The sequence below is a fragment of the Corapipo altera genome, unplaced genomic scaffold, assembly GCF_003945725.1.
Source record: "Corapipo altera isolate COAL_440 unplaced genomic scaffold, ASM394572v1 1, whole genome shotgun sequence".
NCBI lineage: Eukaryota > Metazoa > Chordata > Aves > Passeriformes > Pipridae > Corapipo > Corapipo altera.
Window position 1 is genome coordinate 1177987 of NW_020884873.1, and position 17754 is coordinate 1195740.

General features: G+C 39.9%; 1 protein-coding gene across 2 annotated transcripts; it reads left to right on the plus strand.

The window, feature by feature from the left end:
• Positions 1-315: 315 nt before the first annotated feature.
• Positions 316-7762, plus strand: MGST1 (microsomal glutathione S-transferase 1). Of its 2 annotated transcripts, none has more exons than XM_027665488.1 (4): positions 316-393; positions 2484-2631; positions 4650-4744; positions 7166-7762. In XM_027665488.1, exons 2-4 carry the CDS (start codon positions 2506-2508, stop codon positions 7410-7412), a joined length of 468 nt encoding a protein of 155 aa, XP_027521289.1. In that variant the 5' UTR covers positions 316-393; positions 2484-2505; the 3' UTR covers positions 7413-7762. The 2 variants fall into 2 exon arrangements, with proteins under 2 accessions (XP_027521289.1, XP_027521297.1); XM_027665496.1 differs by having other exon boundaries at positions 344-393; positions 2472-2631.
• Positions 7763-17754: the final 9992 nt, after the last annotated feature.

Sequence of the window (17754 nt, forward strand, 5' to 3'; positions counted from 1 at the left end):
GTGTTTCACACAGTTTTTAGGTAAGTTTAGGAGTTCGCACAATCGCTGCACGTGGCATGTCACCACCCACGCCCGGCTGGGCCGCAGTTGTTTGGCTTTCCCCCCCGTCCCTAAACCCAAGGGTGTTCGGACAGGAGGGCTTTTCCTTGCTTGCTTTTCGCGGTTTTTAGTTCTCTCTCCCCCCAGGTACTGTTCGAAGGGATCTCGGCCTGATCTCCCCTTTGACCACCGGCGGCTGCGGAGAGGGGGCGGTGGCCAAGGCGGCCGGGATCGGGATCGGGACCCGCCCCCGAGCCCGGCGGGGCGAGGCGGGGCCGGGCCGGGTCGGTGGGAGGCAGAGGCCGGGCGGGAGCCGCGGGAGCAGCGGGCTCGGATCTCCTCGGGACGGGCGAGGTGTGTGGGCGCTGCGCGGGGGCGGCTCCCGAGGCCGCTTCTCCCATCGCCGCCATCCGGGAGCGACCCCGCCGGGGGTGCGGGAAGCGGGGGGGCGGGCTGTCCTTGGGGATCCTTGGTGTGGTGGGGGCATCTCCCCGCGGGGCCGGGGCTCCTTTGGAAGCGGAGCCTGCAGCTGGAGCGCTTGGAGAGGCCGCGTTTTTAAACACGCACAAAACAGCCCGTTCCCGTCGCTGCCCGCGGGACGCGCGGCGGGAGCGGCCGAGGGATCTGCGCCCTTCCGACCCTGCCAGACACGTGTTTTGCAGAGCGCTGCTATTATTATTATTATTATTATTATTATTATTATTATTATTATTATTATTATTACTCCCCAGCTGTTTGCAATCTTGCCGAGCATATCTCGGCGTAAAGCCCCGCGCTGTTTTAAAACGCGGCGTTTATTTTTTTTTTTTTTGCGTTTCTGCTCCTGTGTTGAAATCACGAGTTCTCCGGTTTGCTTTCGTTTCGTATCGAAGGCGTTGTGGGCGCTCGGAGGGGCCAGCCCTGCAGCCAGGGATAAATGGGTGGATGGGGTGTAGTTCAGAGACGCTGGTGAACAGTTTCTCATGGCCTTGCATCATTTTGGGATGTCTTTTCAGCATAGCTTTAACATCCAGTAATGAAAAACGCTCTGGCGCCGTGGATTTACTTTCCTTTTGTTGTGTGAAACTGTGTGCGCTTTCTGCTGAGATAAGTTAAAAGATACAGTTTCTGTCAGGGTTTATCTTGTGAACTGTGCTGTAACGTGAGAAGAGAGAGTTACACTGTATTTCCCATCGTCCCTAGACCCTGTGATAGGCCCGGTGACCCAAGCGCTGTTGTAGAAAGGATGAAAGGGGGAGTAAAATCCCATTAGCACAGCAGACAGGTCCTGGCAAGGCTAGATTTGTTTTCTCTGAGCAAACTGCTGCTTACTTCCATCTTGCCCACTTTCTCACCCAGGATGTGCCTTTAGAGCAAGTCTTCTAGTACTCTCTGCTCATCTAGTTGCCCTTGTTTGGCAATAGCTGTCAGTGACTGTGCTAAAAGCAATGTGAGCGATTGTTAGAACTGTAATCAAGTTCATATTAACCTTTTTATTCCTATTGTTAAAATTATATCACAGGAAAGAACTTAATTATAACAAAAAGTTCGTTTATTTTTGTCTCTAAGACATACTAGTTTTATGGATTCCTAGTCACTAAATGCATGGTTAAAGCACTTGGTGAGGCAAAAGCCTTGTTCTGTGCAGAGGAAAAAATTAATATGCAAGGAGACATGCTTTTCTTTTTATGTGCTCCTCATCACTTCTTAACTTTATGGTGTTAATAAAAGGTACTGCTTCCATAGGATTGTGGGTTTGGTATGGTCTCATTGGAAAGAGACTTCATTAGCTTAAACCTCCCATGATAAAAGCAGAAATAGTTCTCTCCTTTTTGTCATTACAACTTAATCTTTGCCCGTGAATCATGCTAAAAGCAATTTTTAAGAACACGGTCTCAAAGGAGCAAAATGCGTGTTTAACTGAGTTTGATTACAAGTTATTGTTGGGCAGGAAGATATTGGTTAGTTTGAAAGCTGAAGTGCAATTATAATTGTGACATTTAAAAAAAAAAAAAAAAAAGTTAGGCAATACTAATTTTCCTGTTCACATACTGTAGAATTCATAGTACTGTCACACACTCTATCCTGGTGACTGCTTCAGGAAATTCACTAGTTCAAATGAATTGATATAAAATTATTCTAACTCCTTGTGTTATTTCAAATTTGTACTAATTTCCGTGACTTAAATATTGTTTCTGCAATTACGTTAGATATTCTGGTGGTTTGTACTTTGGCAGTTTACTAAGCAGTTGTAATGGAAGCAACATATTAAATAATCCTAAAGTTTTATATTATGGCCATTGTGAAAATAAACAGAGGAAAAATTGTTTGAAAAGAAACTTTTTCCACAGTGGCAAAATTGTGGTGCCATTGCTGTGATGCTGAAAAACAAGGCTATTCTGAGGGTGTTGTTGTCAGAACTTTGGATTGCAATGATGTTAGCCTAACTTTAATGTTTTCTAAAGGTCGTCTGTGAGAAGTGGAGAAATGGCTAAATCGACCCAGTTAGCTGACAATGAAGTCTTCAGGGCTTACGCCACTTACGCAGCTATTGTTCTTCTGAAAATGATGCTGATGAGTCTTGTAACAGCATACTACAGGATGACAAGAAAGGTAGGAATTTGGGAATACTGTCTGGTAGAATAAATTGAAATTTGTATTGAAATACAGAAATAACACGTGTGTTTCTTTTCAGCTTTCAAAACTGCTGCTATTCATTTTCTTCCTCCTTCTTCTTAAGATATTCTGAGTTTGGCATGCTGGTGTCCTGTTGATCTCAAATGGATAATATCTTTAAACTAATTTTGAGATAATTATGAGACTGTATCTTATGGCTGTATTTGACTAACCCTACCCTTGTAAAATATTTGTTATTTTTAAATAAAAGTTTTTCATATCTCTAATTTCCACTCTCTTCTACAGAAAGCTCCTGTCCAGGGTACCCAATTTATAAAGCAAATAAAGTGTGATATGGAGCCATATTACATGAATAACCAACTACTGGGGTCAGAAGAGGGGGTAGATTTTTATGCAACTATAACCCTTTAATCCAGTAATTCTAAAGCTTCCTATGGTCCCTAATTGTTTTAGCTTTCCCATTGCAGGTAGGTCGTTATCTAAAAAACCTGAAATTGTTTCTAGCATGAGAGACAGGCTGAAAATTTACATAGATTGTTGTGTAGGTTAGATAAGAACATGAAACATCCACTGAGCTTTACTAAATATTGCAGAAGATAATCTGTCCTAGAATAGAGTGCTTATGGGAAGCACTGTGTTGTGTTTTCCCTGTTCCTGATCTTCTCTAGGCATCTGCTCATGGTCACTGTTGGAAACACTTGCTCCTGGGCTGAAAGAGCCCTGAGTTTGCCTCATGTTCTTGTGAGATCTGCTTCTGCAATATGGTGTGTGCTTCAAGGATTTTGTTGCAGTCCTTTTACTGAAATGCTGCTTTTTCGTTCTTGCTGGTTGCAAAAAAACCCAACTTGAACTGCTCTTGAACCCAGCATTTGAGCTGCTACTGGTTTCTAATGGCTCTTAAGGTCTTTGGTGCAGGTGAGGATTCAGTAGAGCACAAAGCCTGTCCTGTATGGTCAAAATAGGAGCCATATGTTTGTGTCATAACCTTACTTCCTTTTGCACATCAGCTGTAGTGGACCTATATGTGGATCCAGTGGAGTCCTGTATTAATGCTCATATCGTGTTATGATCCATGTGGGTGCAGGTTACAACAGGACCTTCATTAATTTGGAATTTTTGGTTTTTTATGACAGCGATATTACAACCAGAAAAATTAGTACTAGTAGTTTTCTATTTGATATAAAAAAGTCTTTAAAATGCTTAGGAAAAAAGGAGGAAAGCAGTTAGTGGAGAAAGAGAGGTTAAAATGTTGCTGATACTGTTAATATTTTGAGGCTGAGGATATTTCACAGACAGGGATCAAGGCCACCCTAGAAAGCAATCATGTAGCTCTCCTAAAATTAAAAGATTTTCTTGACTTACATCTGCATAGCCTGGACTGCCTGCAGAACCTGTGTTACTACATGTATCAGCAAGGAGAGATCTACTGTAGTCTGCAGTACCTGGATTAAATGTTGTTTTCAAGTAGTGTTTTGCAGTATTTGGGGATAATAATGGGTCATATAAGTGGAAGAAGTTGTACCTAAGAGGAAAGGGAGAAACTTGCTTGCTCATAAATGAGGTTGGGAGTAAGATCCTTGGATGCTATTGCTGTATAAACTTCTGAAGAAGGAAGGCATCCGAAAAGGCTTTCAGATAATTTGTCAGGAATGGTGGAAAACAGACTTGGGTAGTACAGACCTTCTCCCTTCCAGGTGCCTACATTCCTTCAGCCCACTGGCATTGCTTCAGGCTTGTCCCATATTACAAGAAGGCTTTATCTACATGCATAAATTGCATTATATTAATTTGCCAGCACGCAAGCTACATGCAGGCTGTGCTTAAGAAAGCAATAATGCAATGAATGTTCTGCTATTCCCTGTGCATTTAACCTGAGGTAAATTATGTGAGGCTATGGAGGCACTGGTTAAAAGAGTGGCCTTTATAGCAAGCTGCCTTGACTGGATAAAACATTTTGGCTATTAATGTCTCTTGTGTGCTTCTGTTTGAAACAGGCATTTGCGAACCCAGAAGATACAGCATCGTTTGGAAAAGGTGACAATGCTAAGAAATACCTGAGGACTGATGCAGATGTCGAACGTGTACGCAGGTATTGCAGAGGAGTCTTTAAAAGTTATTTTAAGTAGCAGAATAATACTAAACCAAGGAATTAATTTCACTTTGTTCTCTCTGGCAAGCCTGTGGATTTTTTGTGTTGCTTTGTGTAGTAATCTAATACATTAATTAGTTTAAATGAACAAACCATTCCACATTCAAATTGTCAACGTGCATACAGCCATTGTCTGGTTATAATAACTAACTCTTGGGTAGTGTCCTGTATGCATGGGGGAAGGGGTGAGAAGATTGTAAAATATGACCATAAGTTGATTTAATATGAAACAGTGTCCATTCAGGGTAAACTGGCTTTCTATCTAATTTGAACACCAGTTGGAATAGTTACATTTTTTCCTAAAGTGTAAAGGAAATAACGGTGTCATGGTTTGAGATAGCCCCAAATAGAGATAGAGGAGTAAAATTATGTAAAAGCCATGGAACTCCAGAGTTGTAATGAGAACTTTAATCTGGCAGATTGTACAGAGTGGGAGACAGAGCCTGTGCTCTTTCTGCCAGATTGAATCGAGGTAGCTCACTCAGGAGTACAGGAGGGTTGACCAGCCTTCTGCTCTCAGTAGGATGGCAATGTGCAACCTGCATTTTATGTATTTTCTTTTGTAAAATCCGTGGCAGAATGTAAACTGTATTTCAGTGTGTTAAATATTGCAGCTTATTTAATTGTATTCAGCTGATGGCAAAATTTTCTATTACCAAAATCTCAACTTTTGAGATGCTGTTTGATACACCTGTGCTAACAAGGAAATGGAGTGCTTTCCATATGATAATTCCTTAATGAAGCTAAGTTTATTTTTATGGCAAAAACTTGAATGTGAATGAACTCTTCTCATTTAAACAACCAGTAGGGAAGATCTTGAAAGTATGTACCAGCTCTGATTTAAGAACTGCATCCTTGCAAGTGATCACTGTGGTTTCATGAAATATATATCTATATGTCTCTTACAGATTAAAATCTCTAAGAGTCTAATCACAGTGTGCTGTAAAGATGCTCTGCTCTTTCCTTTTCTGCCCCTGAATAGTTCAGGAAGTTGTTGCTTAATTTGCTGGATGTTACATAAAAATGGAAACTTTTTGGTGAGGGGTAATCCCTTCCTATTTGTAAATTCTAAAAGTCCAGCTAAGTTGAGACTAACTTTATGACCAGATGCCCGTTTAACTCAGACTGTTATATTAGAGAAATGACAACTTCCTCAGTCATTTACAGAGATCAGATTTTTAAAACACTGTATTATCAAATCCTTTGTTTCTGTTTTGCAAGTTTTTTATACATCCCCAGACCTAGTAAGTCAGCTTGGTTCTAGTTACTCCACTGGTGTTGAAGTATCCGTATTTTCCTCTCAGCAGTGGTTCTTAATGGGAGTGTACTGTATTTTGCAAGCTTCTTGGCAACAGATAATGCTGCATAGATTTAGAATGGTTTCTCTGCTGTATAAGTGACTAGAATGTGTTCTGTTTATAGGTATAGGAAAAAGATTACTTTCTTCAGAGTACTTTTTGGGGGAACAAGAATTAAAAAGCTGGAGGGCTATGTTTCCTTGTAATGATAAATAGATTTAAAAGGCAGCTGTAAGACAGAGCCATGTTCTGATTCCAGTTGGCTCTGAAATATGACATAATTAGTAAGGCTTAGAGATTGTTTCAATCAGTAAATTTGGCTGAAAGTACAATTTATCCGAAGAAGTGAAGTAAGATAGGAAGGTTTACGAAGGGATGTGAAAGAATACTTCAAGATATGGAGTTCAGTCTCAACACATTTTTAGTAAATTATGTTATGGTTTGAAAATTTCAAACATTTTTTCAGCTATTTTAGTGCTTAGAGTGAAGAAAATGAACGAGAAGCATAACTGTCACACCTGTTAGATGTTCAAAAATAACCTTAAAGATGATTGAACTTCATGGAGATTTGATAGAATGGTTCATAATGTAGGATGTTTCATATTTTCTTTACAGAGAACACAAACTGAGTTTGTGGGATTGGAATAGACCACTGGGCCATGAAGTCCAGTAGTTTTAGTCACAGTCATACATCCATCAATTGATGTTCTATTGAGAGAGGCTACAAGAAAATAACAGCTGTCTCTGTTCTTCCCTGACTTTGCATTCTTGCACACCCAGGTGCACTCATATACCTCATGTAACTCTCTAATATCCCCAAGATCCAGGGAGAAAACTTAAGACCTTTCATACAGTAGGTGAGAAGCAAGAGAGACCAGAGTGATGTCAGGTGAACAAGCCAAAATCATTTCAGTAGCTGGATAGAGTCCCCACTGCAGAGGAAGCAGAGCTGTGTTAGGGCCTGAACAGTAACGTGCTCTGAAGACGCTGAAAAAATAATGAGGCTTGAAGTGGTTTATTCAACAGAATGTAACACTGTAAAAAACTTTTCTTCTTTCTCCAGAGGCCACCTGAATGACCTTGAAAACATTGTCCCGTTTGTTGGCATTGGACTGCTGTATGCCCTTAGTGGCCCTGAGCTGTCCACGGCCTTGCTGCATTTCAGGATCTTCACTGGGGCGAGGATCCTTCACACTTTTGCATACTTGATCCCTCTTCCCCAGCCTAGCAGAGGTCTTTCTTGGGCAGTTGGCTATGCAGTGACCTTCTCGATGGCATACAAAGTGCTGAAGACAGTGCTGCTCCTGTAGCAGAGTCTTGGCTGCTGTGTGGATTTGACATTCCACACAAAGTTTCTAGCGGTGTATGATGATGTCCTGACTGAGCTAATATGAGTCTTCTGTGGTGACTGGAATTCTTTTCTTTTAAAAGAAGCTTTTCAGAAATGTTTCTTTTAGGAGGAAAAAGAATCTTTCTCCCTGTATTCCCTGTTCATGCCTTCCGTTGCCGAATACTAGATTGGATGTTCCCTTTGCAATTTGTCAAGTGCTTACAATTCTAAACATGTGATGATGCTGTATTGATAGAATGTGTGATAATTTTCTACAGATGCACTATTTTTGGCTGTAACTCTGAAGTCTAAATCAATAAAGACAAGGTTTAAAAAAAGCCTGTTTGTATTTTCGTTTTCATTTTGACTCTTCTCACTGCATCCAGCAAATAGCATGTCACTGTGTATCAGGAAGAGATTCCAATCATACAGTTCTTTGAAGAATGCTTACCTTAATAATAAGATAAAACCAGTAATGCTAGGCTTGTTGTAAAAAGTCTTTGATGAAAATGTTGTTTGTATAATCCACTTTGGGATTAAAAACCCTAAACTGTTGCGGCTCCATTTCTTTCAGTTGAATAGATTAAAAAAAAAAAAAAAGAAAATATTTGGGCTAAATTCTCTTTGGACATACTGGTGAAAATTTGAAGTAATTATTTTTGTTGAAATTACTGCAAACTTAGTTTTCCTGACTGGATAAAGTCTAGATCCTTTGTAGAAGTTTGTTTTTGGTTTTGAATAAATTCAGCATAAAATGAGTGACACTTCTAATGTAGATATCAGGTAATTCACATGTGCATATGTAGTTAGTGTTTTGTGTCATACTGTCATAAACATGTTGCTGATGGGAAATGTTTTCTTTAAAGACTTTTCCTGGGAGGAGTTTTTGTTTGTTTTGTTGGTTTTTGGTTTTGTTTTGTTTTGATTTTTTTTTTTTTTGGTAGCTGTGTGTTAAATAACAACACAGATTTCAAGGAAAAGAAGTGACCCAGAAGAGTCTCTATATCCAGTGAGATGGTCACTGATACGTTTTAAATGGCAGAAGTCAGAACACAAAACATTTGATTTACTTTCCTACCCCAGGGATGGCCCAGACAGGAACTGCAGAGTTCTCTCTACCACCTCCATATGCCAAAGACTTTGTTTTGCTTTTTGCATAGGAGAAGTAGTTGTACTGCAAGAAATAATACTGGAGGGGTTACCTGTCTAACCACAGTTGTGAGGTGGAAGTTGATGCAGTGTTAGGTTAGTCTGCAGCTGAGAAAGGTAGCAGCAGGAGTCGGGAAGGGTGCAGAGAGATTGGTTTAATCCAAAGGAGGATTTTTATTGCTATTCAAGTTTAAGTCATGTCTGCTAAAGAAGAGAACGTGGGACTTGAAATCAAGAAGTTAACATTGATTTACCAAAAGTTAAATCTGAGTAACAAGTAACAAAATGCAGAGCTGCGTCCTCTAGAAGGAGGATGCTTAAGAGAGGAGGATTAAAGATAGAGCACTGTGGAGTTTTAACTCCTGACATGGCAGAGTATGCACACGTCATCACCTCTGGGTTAGCAGAGACTCCAGTGGGAAATATGAGCTTTTGTGTTTCTTCTCTCCTCTTTTTCCACCATTTTCTACCTGTTCCTTCTTCCTCTGCTAGCTTTTTATTGGATCTTGACACAGCTACTTTGGATGGTATCATTGTAAGAAAGGCCATCAGCTCTTCCAGCTTAAGAAGGACTAGAGGATAGAGGGTGAAGGAGTGAGGCTGCAGCCTTGAACTGTGGCCCAACCCAGCTGTTGTTGTAGTCAACCTGCCAACTCAGATTGTGTCTACTTGGTCTGTGTCTATTCTTGCTTCCTTATATCACGATAAAGCTGTATTTCCCTCACTACTTTGTAGCTTGCCTCTTTTTTTGAGCTATGTGTCTTTCTATCCATTCAAAACAAGGGGGAAGTGGCCACCATGCAGAGGGACCCATTTGAAATTCAGCAGCAGAGCGAGTCCTCTCCTTTAGCATCAAAAAGGCTCTTCTGACAAGCGTAGTTGTCATTCCCAGACATATGCAGGAACGGCATTTTTAACTCCTTTTGCATCAAATTTCTGTATGGAAATCTCATTCTGAAGAGAAATACCTGGAGCCTGTCTTTATTTCTGTGATCTTACATTTGAAACAAAACTAGTTTTAAATCCTTTCCATTTGCTCAGTGGTTTCAAAGCCCTGAACATACACTCGCTATGCGCTGAGAAGTAGAAAAGATAAATGGAAACCCTTAGAAATACCTAGAGTGATTCAATATTATTCTGTGTTTCTCTTGCATTTATTTTAAACCTATATTTTATTTTCCTTTGCTCCCACAAATACCATCTGTGCATCTGGGCGGGGTATGTGCTCAATCTGGGAAATGTGCCTTACCAGATTCAGTCAAACTCCGAGTGCCAGCTCCACATAAGTGTGTTGAAGTGGTCCTTGTCAAACAGCTCTTGCATTTCTCCAGTCCATGCCCTCGGGAGGTGCACTCTACCTGTTGTACAGCTGTTAATTTTAAAAGGTTAGCAGATTTCAGGAGAGCTAGCAGAGGAAAAAGGGTGTATTAGTTGAATTTATTACTGAGCTGAAGTGAATTTTCACCTTTTAAAACATGCACATGTAGATTTCACACTGCTATTGCCAGGTCCTGTTACAAAATCATTAAATGAAGTAATCTCTAACTGATGAAGCAACTGGCTGTTATCAGCAGGTATGCTGCCTTTGACCTGGTTGGTGAAAGTACAGAAAGGGCTAGTCCATGGGAGACATCTAAACAGGTCAAACTGTCACCTTCTCTGCTTCATTTCTGTTCATTATGCCTGTTATTCCCACCACTAATCTTAGGTGACTGGAGAAACTTACAGGGTTTCTTCTCTCTGCTCATTATTCCTGGTGTTTTGTGTTCTTCTCCCAAGTACTTTGTGTATCTTTGAAGTGGCTCTGATAGTTGACCATGAAGCATTTCAAAATGCCAGCTAGTATGACATGACCTGGTTAGCTGACTTCATCTCTGTGTGAATTTAAAGTGTAAATGTGGGCAATTCCCGGGTTTAATTTTTGTTTATATGGGTAAATGCTTATGTGCCTTTGGCCAAAATTACTCTGTCCTGGTTTTCATGGCTGCAAACAAATGCACTGAAGGCAGTGGATTGTTGAGAGGGCTGGTGACTGGCAAAGAGCTCTGGGCTAGGACTTGCCATTTGAGCATGACATTTCCTCCTGTTGCAATGAAGTGAGTGTTTAAGACTATAAACATTAAATGTTTCCTTGAATTTTCAGAAACAAGTGTATGTCTAAACTTCACTGCCTTCAAGGTATTTATTTCAGGAAGTTGGGTCAGTTGTTTCTGAAAGTGATGGAATTGCATGTCACCAAAATACAGGAAAAGAAAAGCCTGGGCTCTGAATTCAAATCACTTGGGGCTTTTGAAAAATTCTAGTTGCTTGAAGCCCACTGTGGTCATATACTCTGTGCTTAGCTGCATTTCTTCCTAATTATTTACAGAAAGAAATTCAATCTAGATTTTTGGTGGAAAATACTTATAACAAAAAAGCAAAAAAATAAGAAGCAAAACTTTTACAATACCCTTTCTAAAGGGTTGTCTGTTACTATTCAAGCTATTGGAGTTTTCAGTTCGAGGTTGAAGTTTAGGAAGAACTTTTCTCTGTTCCAAACAGTTGTCCTGCCAACTGAGATGGCACATCAAGTGCTCTGTGAAAGGTTGTATTGACAGGCATTAAAATACTCTCATGATTAAATATCTCTGGCTGTTGGACACTTAGAAGTCTAATACCTCTTTGTGATTCACTTTAAGTAATATTCAGACTTCCAAATCTCGATTAGTAACTTCACTCATAGATTTGGAAGGCTAAAATAGATCATTAGCTCCTTCAGCCTGACCTCTAGTGGAAAAGTTGCCATGGAATTGGCTGCCCTCCTGCTGAGGTTAGTTTAATCACAGCATGACTTCCAGGAAGGTATGTGATCCTCATTCAGAGACTTTGGGAGGTAGCCATTGATTCTATGACATTGTTTCTCTCTGGAATACTGGAATATGTGCTCGCTAAACTTAAGCTTTAAAACCAGCATAGGTTGTTTTTGTTGGCTTTGTTTGTTTGTTTGTTTTTTAATTGAGGCAGTTCTTACTGCAGTGCAAGGAGGAATATGAAATATTTTAGTCAGAAGCTTTCCTCCTACAAAACACTCTTTACTACTCAGAAAAAAAGAAAAATTTAGAGCCTCTCTCCACATGTAAAAACATACTGCTCTTCTGCTTTAAAAGTAGGCGTGAGAAATGCAAGGCATAATGCCTGAAGTTTTTTTCTGTATGGAGATGATAACTGAGCATTCTTAGGAATATGTTGTGGTGAATATGCACACACTGGACTCTGTTCTGCACAAATGCTTGCGGTGTATGAAGTTGTAACCACAATTGTGTGCCATAAGTTCTGTAAGTAGCACTACAGCGATAAGAGGGCATCCCTTCCTAGTCTGGAGTGAAGTATCTTGAAGTGGATGCTTAAAAGACCGTGGAAAATGGCATCTCCAGCATGCTTTCTTCAATGCCTACTGAGCTGTAACATGGGCAAGGGAATGGTGACTGACTTCTATTAACTAGTCAGCTCCATTCCTTGACACAGCATTTCCAAGTACTGACCTGCATGCCAGGTGGCTGCATTTGCCGTGGAAACACATTTAAAAGTAATTTATTTTTATACATTAAAGGATGTTATTTAGCAGTGGCCATATGATCTCCACAATCGAATGCTTTTATGCTTAGTTCTTTGCTAGTGGACCCCAGTGCACATCACCACTGACAGCATCTTTCTTGTATTCTACATCTCATATGTGCTGGTGAACTTGGAGAGAGCTTAAGAAGGTGAAGTTCAAAGAAACCTGTCTTTTTATTACAACAACAAGCAAACAAACAAACAGACAGAAACAAACAAAACAAGACAAAAAGAAGAGTGTTTGTCTCATGGGTACTGCTTGTCCAGTGAGAGGGAATAAATTCAGAAGGTAGTGTCAGTACTGCAGACCTGCAGAAACAATAAGGTGGGAGGAAAAAAAAAAAAGGAGAACTGAAAGGAGGGAAATGCTTTAATGATAGCTTAGCACAGCATCAAGGAGCAAACTGGATGAGGACTAGTAGATGAATTGTTGTAAGAGAGGAAGGTAGCTTCCTGCCTTTAGAACTGCTTTACTGTAATTTTTTACAATGTTTTTCCTTGTGCATACAGTCATTAAATATCTGCAAAGAGGATTAACAATACATTAAATCAGGATGGAGAAGACCTATGGGTTGGATAACTAATTCTGTTTAATCAGTTGCCTCTTAAGGCATGTGTGGCACATGCAGTGGGAGGTGAGAGTTGACATTGTGTGGTTATGAAGAATGGCCTATGAAACTTCCCCCAAAAGTGGCATCGCACCCACAACATGGAGAGGATTATTATTTTTTTGCATGGAAAGTCATATATGACACTTGTTTTCAAAATCGTGGAGAAGAGTCCTTTTTTCACTGCAATACATTAATGTAAATCAAAAGGACCTTCAGAAGGGTGAGTTTGGGACCTGGGCAGGAAGGGTTCAGCTCTGTAGGTTGCCCCACATTTCATGGAAGAAGTTCTGAGCTTCATCTCTTTAACCCTCACTGTGTGAGCTGTAGGGATTAGTGTATGTGGAATTGCCACAGAAGTGTTCAAGGTAGGTTTAGATCCTTAATCTCTAGATGTCTAAGAGACCTATATAATTCCTATAAAGATAGAACTTCATCTGCTTCCTCTTTTGATAGAAAATGACAATAAAAAGTCAGTTTTCCTCAAAGAGGAGTGTTCTAATGTGGATGACTGCCTCATTTATTTAATGCTGGGCATCTGTGCAACACAAAATTGTTTACTATGGGATTTTGACATCAAACCTGTGAGGAGGTGTGGTCCACCTTGCAGGCTGCATTTCTCAGAGAGCAGGGCTGGCAACTTATGTACTCTTCATGTGAGTGTCCCTTCTGTACTCTTAAAGGGGTGTTTTTATAAGAAAGACTCAGTTTGTTAAGAATACTCTGGTCCCAGAGTTATCTGGGACCATGCAGCTCATGCTACTCAGCTCTTCTGTTGCCTCTCCAGCAATTTGGTGTTTGCTGTTGGTCTTTCCTTGTCTTCAGCTGGGAGAAGGGTCCAGTGCTGCTGATCTGCCTTGTTAGCTGACAGATGGCTTATTCCACTAATTTTTCATGAGTACTGCAGGATGATTATAATAAAATATTCACTACTAGTATAAGTGATGAGCACTAAATCTTATAGTTTGCTCATTGGGTGAATGTTCAGAGGTTTTGTCAAACTGGAATGTAATTTCAGTTGATGCTCAGGCCTTGACTGGAGTTTGACATACCTGTGTACTTTCAAGGTAAATGGAATTAGTTCTGCAGGTCCTCTTGGTTTTCCTCAGGATTATTTTGCAAGTGAAAGCTGGGATGCAGTTTTCTTCTTTGAGTCTGGGGTTCAGTGGCAGTGTTGTTTGATTATGGCACTTTCGTTTAGATTCACTTCATTTTGAGGAATCTGGCATCCTTCAAACAAATCAGAAGAATGACTGTTAATTCTCCTTTTGGTTCATTTCTTCTTTCTGCTTTGACCAAATGCATCTTAGTTACATTATTCCAATTGTGAGTGACAATGTGTTAGAAAATAATAAAATGGCCAGATTTTTCCTTTTTGTAATTTTAATCTTCCCTTCAACCTGTCTTCATTCCTGATGAGAAACCAGTGGTTCTTTCAGATTCATGGGCATGGATCCCTCTGCTCAGTCTTAATTTCATGCATGGTACCACTAGATGTCCCTCTTTGGCTTTTTTTTATTAGATTTCAGGACTGGACCTGTGAAAAATAAAGTAGCTGTGCTCTGCATCGCTGGCAGATTAAGTTGTAAGGGGAAAATATTTTGCTAGATTTAAAGAAGACGTTTATAATGGATATTAAGGCAAAAGAGTGTCTCCGTACAGTAAACTTGTGCTAAAAAGCTTTATGGAAAAAGTGACCTTTGTGAAAACAGAGTATGTAACCTGTGGCTGAAGCATTAGAATGTTTTGTTTTGTTTTGCTTTTCTAAATTAATAAGGCACCAGGAAGCTGCATCATCTGAATTCTTCCACTGAGGTTCCTAGAGAACTATGCAATTTATATTTTAATTGCCTGCTATTGTTTTTGATAGGTAAACACATTTTATGACTTGTATTTAGCAGTAGAGTAAACTGAACGGGACTGAGGCTGTTCAAAAACTTGAAGTGAGTAAAGAAGCAAAAATAAAACTCAGAAGCTGTGTCTGTCTGCCACAATATCCAGTGAGAGACTCGGTGCAAATAGTTTGCTGAAATTATCTCAACAGTTACAAAATTCAACTTGGGAATTTAAAGGTAAAAATGTAAAAAATGTTGCTTGAAATTGTAAAAAAACTGGGATGCCCTATAAAGCAATATGTGCACAGCAGATTTACTTGTCACATAAAATGCCAGGGAAGTGGTGGGGGGCATCTTTGAGTGGTCCACTTGGCACAGAGGTGGAGTACAGTGTCAGCATAATGAATAGGAGCTTGCTTGGTGGATGGAAAATATTTTAAATTGAGTTTTTATTTAATGGATTTGAACTTTTCATGCCCAATTACCTTTTTGCTGAAAGAGAACAATAATAATAATAATAATAAAGTGCAAAGGTTCAGTTTCATTCTAGAAATGGGGAAATGTGCTTGGAGACCTGTCAAAAGGCACAGCCAGATCTCAGGAGCACGGAGCAAGGTAGCTAATGCTCTGGAGCGAATGTCCATCAGCTTCTTTTGTGGCTTTATATGTCCTTGTCAATGGTAATGTGACAGATTGAGATGAGTCATGTACAGGGACTGGTGGCAACAAAGAGTTGCTTAAGGTCGGAGAAAGTAATGTCCTTGCAAGGGGCTTTGTATGATTTTGTTAATTTATCCAGTTAAGTTTTACACGCGTTATGGAGAAATCCGCCCTGCAAAAGGAGCTAACGAGATTTAGGGAAACTCTTCCAGGATATATATAAGTAAAGCCTTCCCACTGAAAGCTTAATCCATCCTACAGCAGGAATGTAAGAAGACAAATAAAGCAGCAATCCCTGTGAAATTCTATAGGTCTTTTCCTTCTGAAATAACAGCCTGTTCTTAGCGAACTTCCATTGTAGGAATTTTTAACTCCAGACACGTGTACACTGATGAAGAAAAGGTTTGGTCCTGATGTGTTGAACTGTACTAAATAAAAGTGTACTTTTACAAGTGTATGTAACAATAGAGGACACATCTGGATGTTATTTGTTTAGTTCTCATTGCTATGATATCTGTATTACAATGAATCGACCAGAGACTTAGTTCAGCAACCAGTGAATTGAACAGAACTGTTCCCACTGCCTTTCACAGGCTTTGTGTCTGGACAAATAGTCTCTATCATATTCCAGTCATTTAATTAAGTATATGCAGAGTACAGTCTGTACTAAAATATTTACTGCAAGCAAAAGTGTCCAGATAAAATATTGTATTTTGTAAAATTGCATAGAAAAAATGTGTCAAGTAGGTGCCACCTTACTTGAGCTTTAACTCTGCTACAACTACCCTAGAAGTGGCTGGTCCATTGTTTACATATACTTGATCACAGCAAGAGCTTTATTGATGGTTGGCCTTTGACTTGGCATTACTGATGGCTCATATGGTGCAATCCTCAGCAGGGGACACAGGAGAGCATCACTTTAAAATGGATCCTGCTGGCCATGTGGTGCTGTTTTGTTCTGTGCACTGCTAAAAGGGCCACTCTCAACTTGAAATCTGGTCAATTAAAAATAAACAGGCTAATAGGAACTCCATGTCCCCAAGTCCTTTTGCCAGTTCCTATGGGATTGCAATGAAGAGTGTCTTGTTTTTAACCATGTTTTTCTTGTTATTGTTGGTGGGTTTTGGTGTGTGTGTGTATAAAAGTGTAAACCATGCTACACTTGGAGTCACTGGCTACTTCACTGACATGGAAATAAAAGTGTGAATATGACTAAAGCCAAAGCACACGAAGTAAATAATCCACATTTGCTTTGTGCATTTCAGAAAGTGGGAATAAAAGGTATTTTTCCTTTAACTCTTTCAACTACTAAAAGTTTTGTCTGAAGATTTGCATGGAATGAGCTTAGCAGTAGAAGAGACAAACTGAGTGGGTTTTATGGCAACTTCTGAAAATAGTAATTTTAGAAATTGAATAAAGTTTATTAGATCTGAATAAACATTTTAAACATATTTTTAAACAAATTTTGAAAAATCATTAAAATTTCTCTAATTGGAGAAATTTTTTTTTTTTGTAAAACATGATGTATAATTATATTTTATAATGGACACAGTGGATTTTTTATCCACTTAAACCTGCAGATAGCACCTAATTCAGTTTTTACAAACTTCTCTTTTCTCTAGGACCACTCCATCTGAATCAATAGTTCCAACAGTTCTTGAAATTGAAGTCTGGAGGTGCTGTTTGGTCTCTGTTTGGTCACACAGTGGGCTATGTACTGGGGAATGCCATGGAGGCCAGACAGGGCTCATCATTAAGGGACTGATTTCTAGAGGTATTGAAGATCATTGTTTTCCCTGGGCTGCAGGGCAAATTGGTGGCATTCAGCTCTCTAGTTTTGGCGTGGTTTGGGTCAGAACTAGTGATTTGGGATATTGAAAGACTTTTGGGCTGGTTTCTGCTCAGAGCACTAGATGACTTCTGGAGAGCTACCCCACTACCAGTGACAAAAGCAAACCAAGCTGTGGACAGCACATATCACATCCACTGAGGACCAGGGACTAACTGACCGCAGAGGTACCAACCCAGAAAGTACCGACTACTCAGTCATATATTGAGAGGCCCATCACAGAACTGAAATTGTTTTTCAATTCCTGATATAACTGCTGTTTCTCTTCAAGTTTGATCATGGATTTTCTCCCTCCTCTGTTTTGAAGCACTAAAGTGAGGCCAGCAGGCACAGCAGAGGGATCTGAGATCCTCATATTCTCCAAGGTGTGGGCAATAGAAAGTCTGTTGCAGCCCTGGCAGAGCCAGTTGATGGAGTGGTTAATGATGCAACACTTTTTTTAGTAATGTGTCTCATTTGGACACCACAGCACATCCTGTTTGTATTTCATCTCCTTTCCCTGGTACTTTATCTATGTCTGCTACTCCTGCGTTTTGACCCAAGGGACTTTTATTTTAATCATTTGCTCTTCCTACCTGAACTTTCTTCTACATACTTAATATTACTTTACTTGGAACTTGAACATAT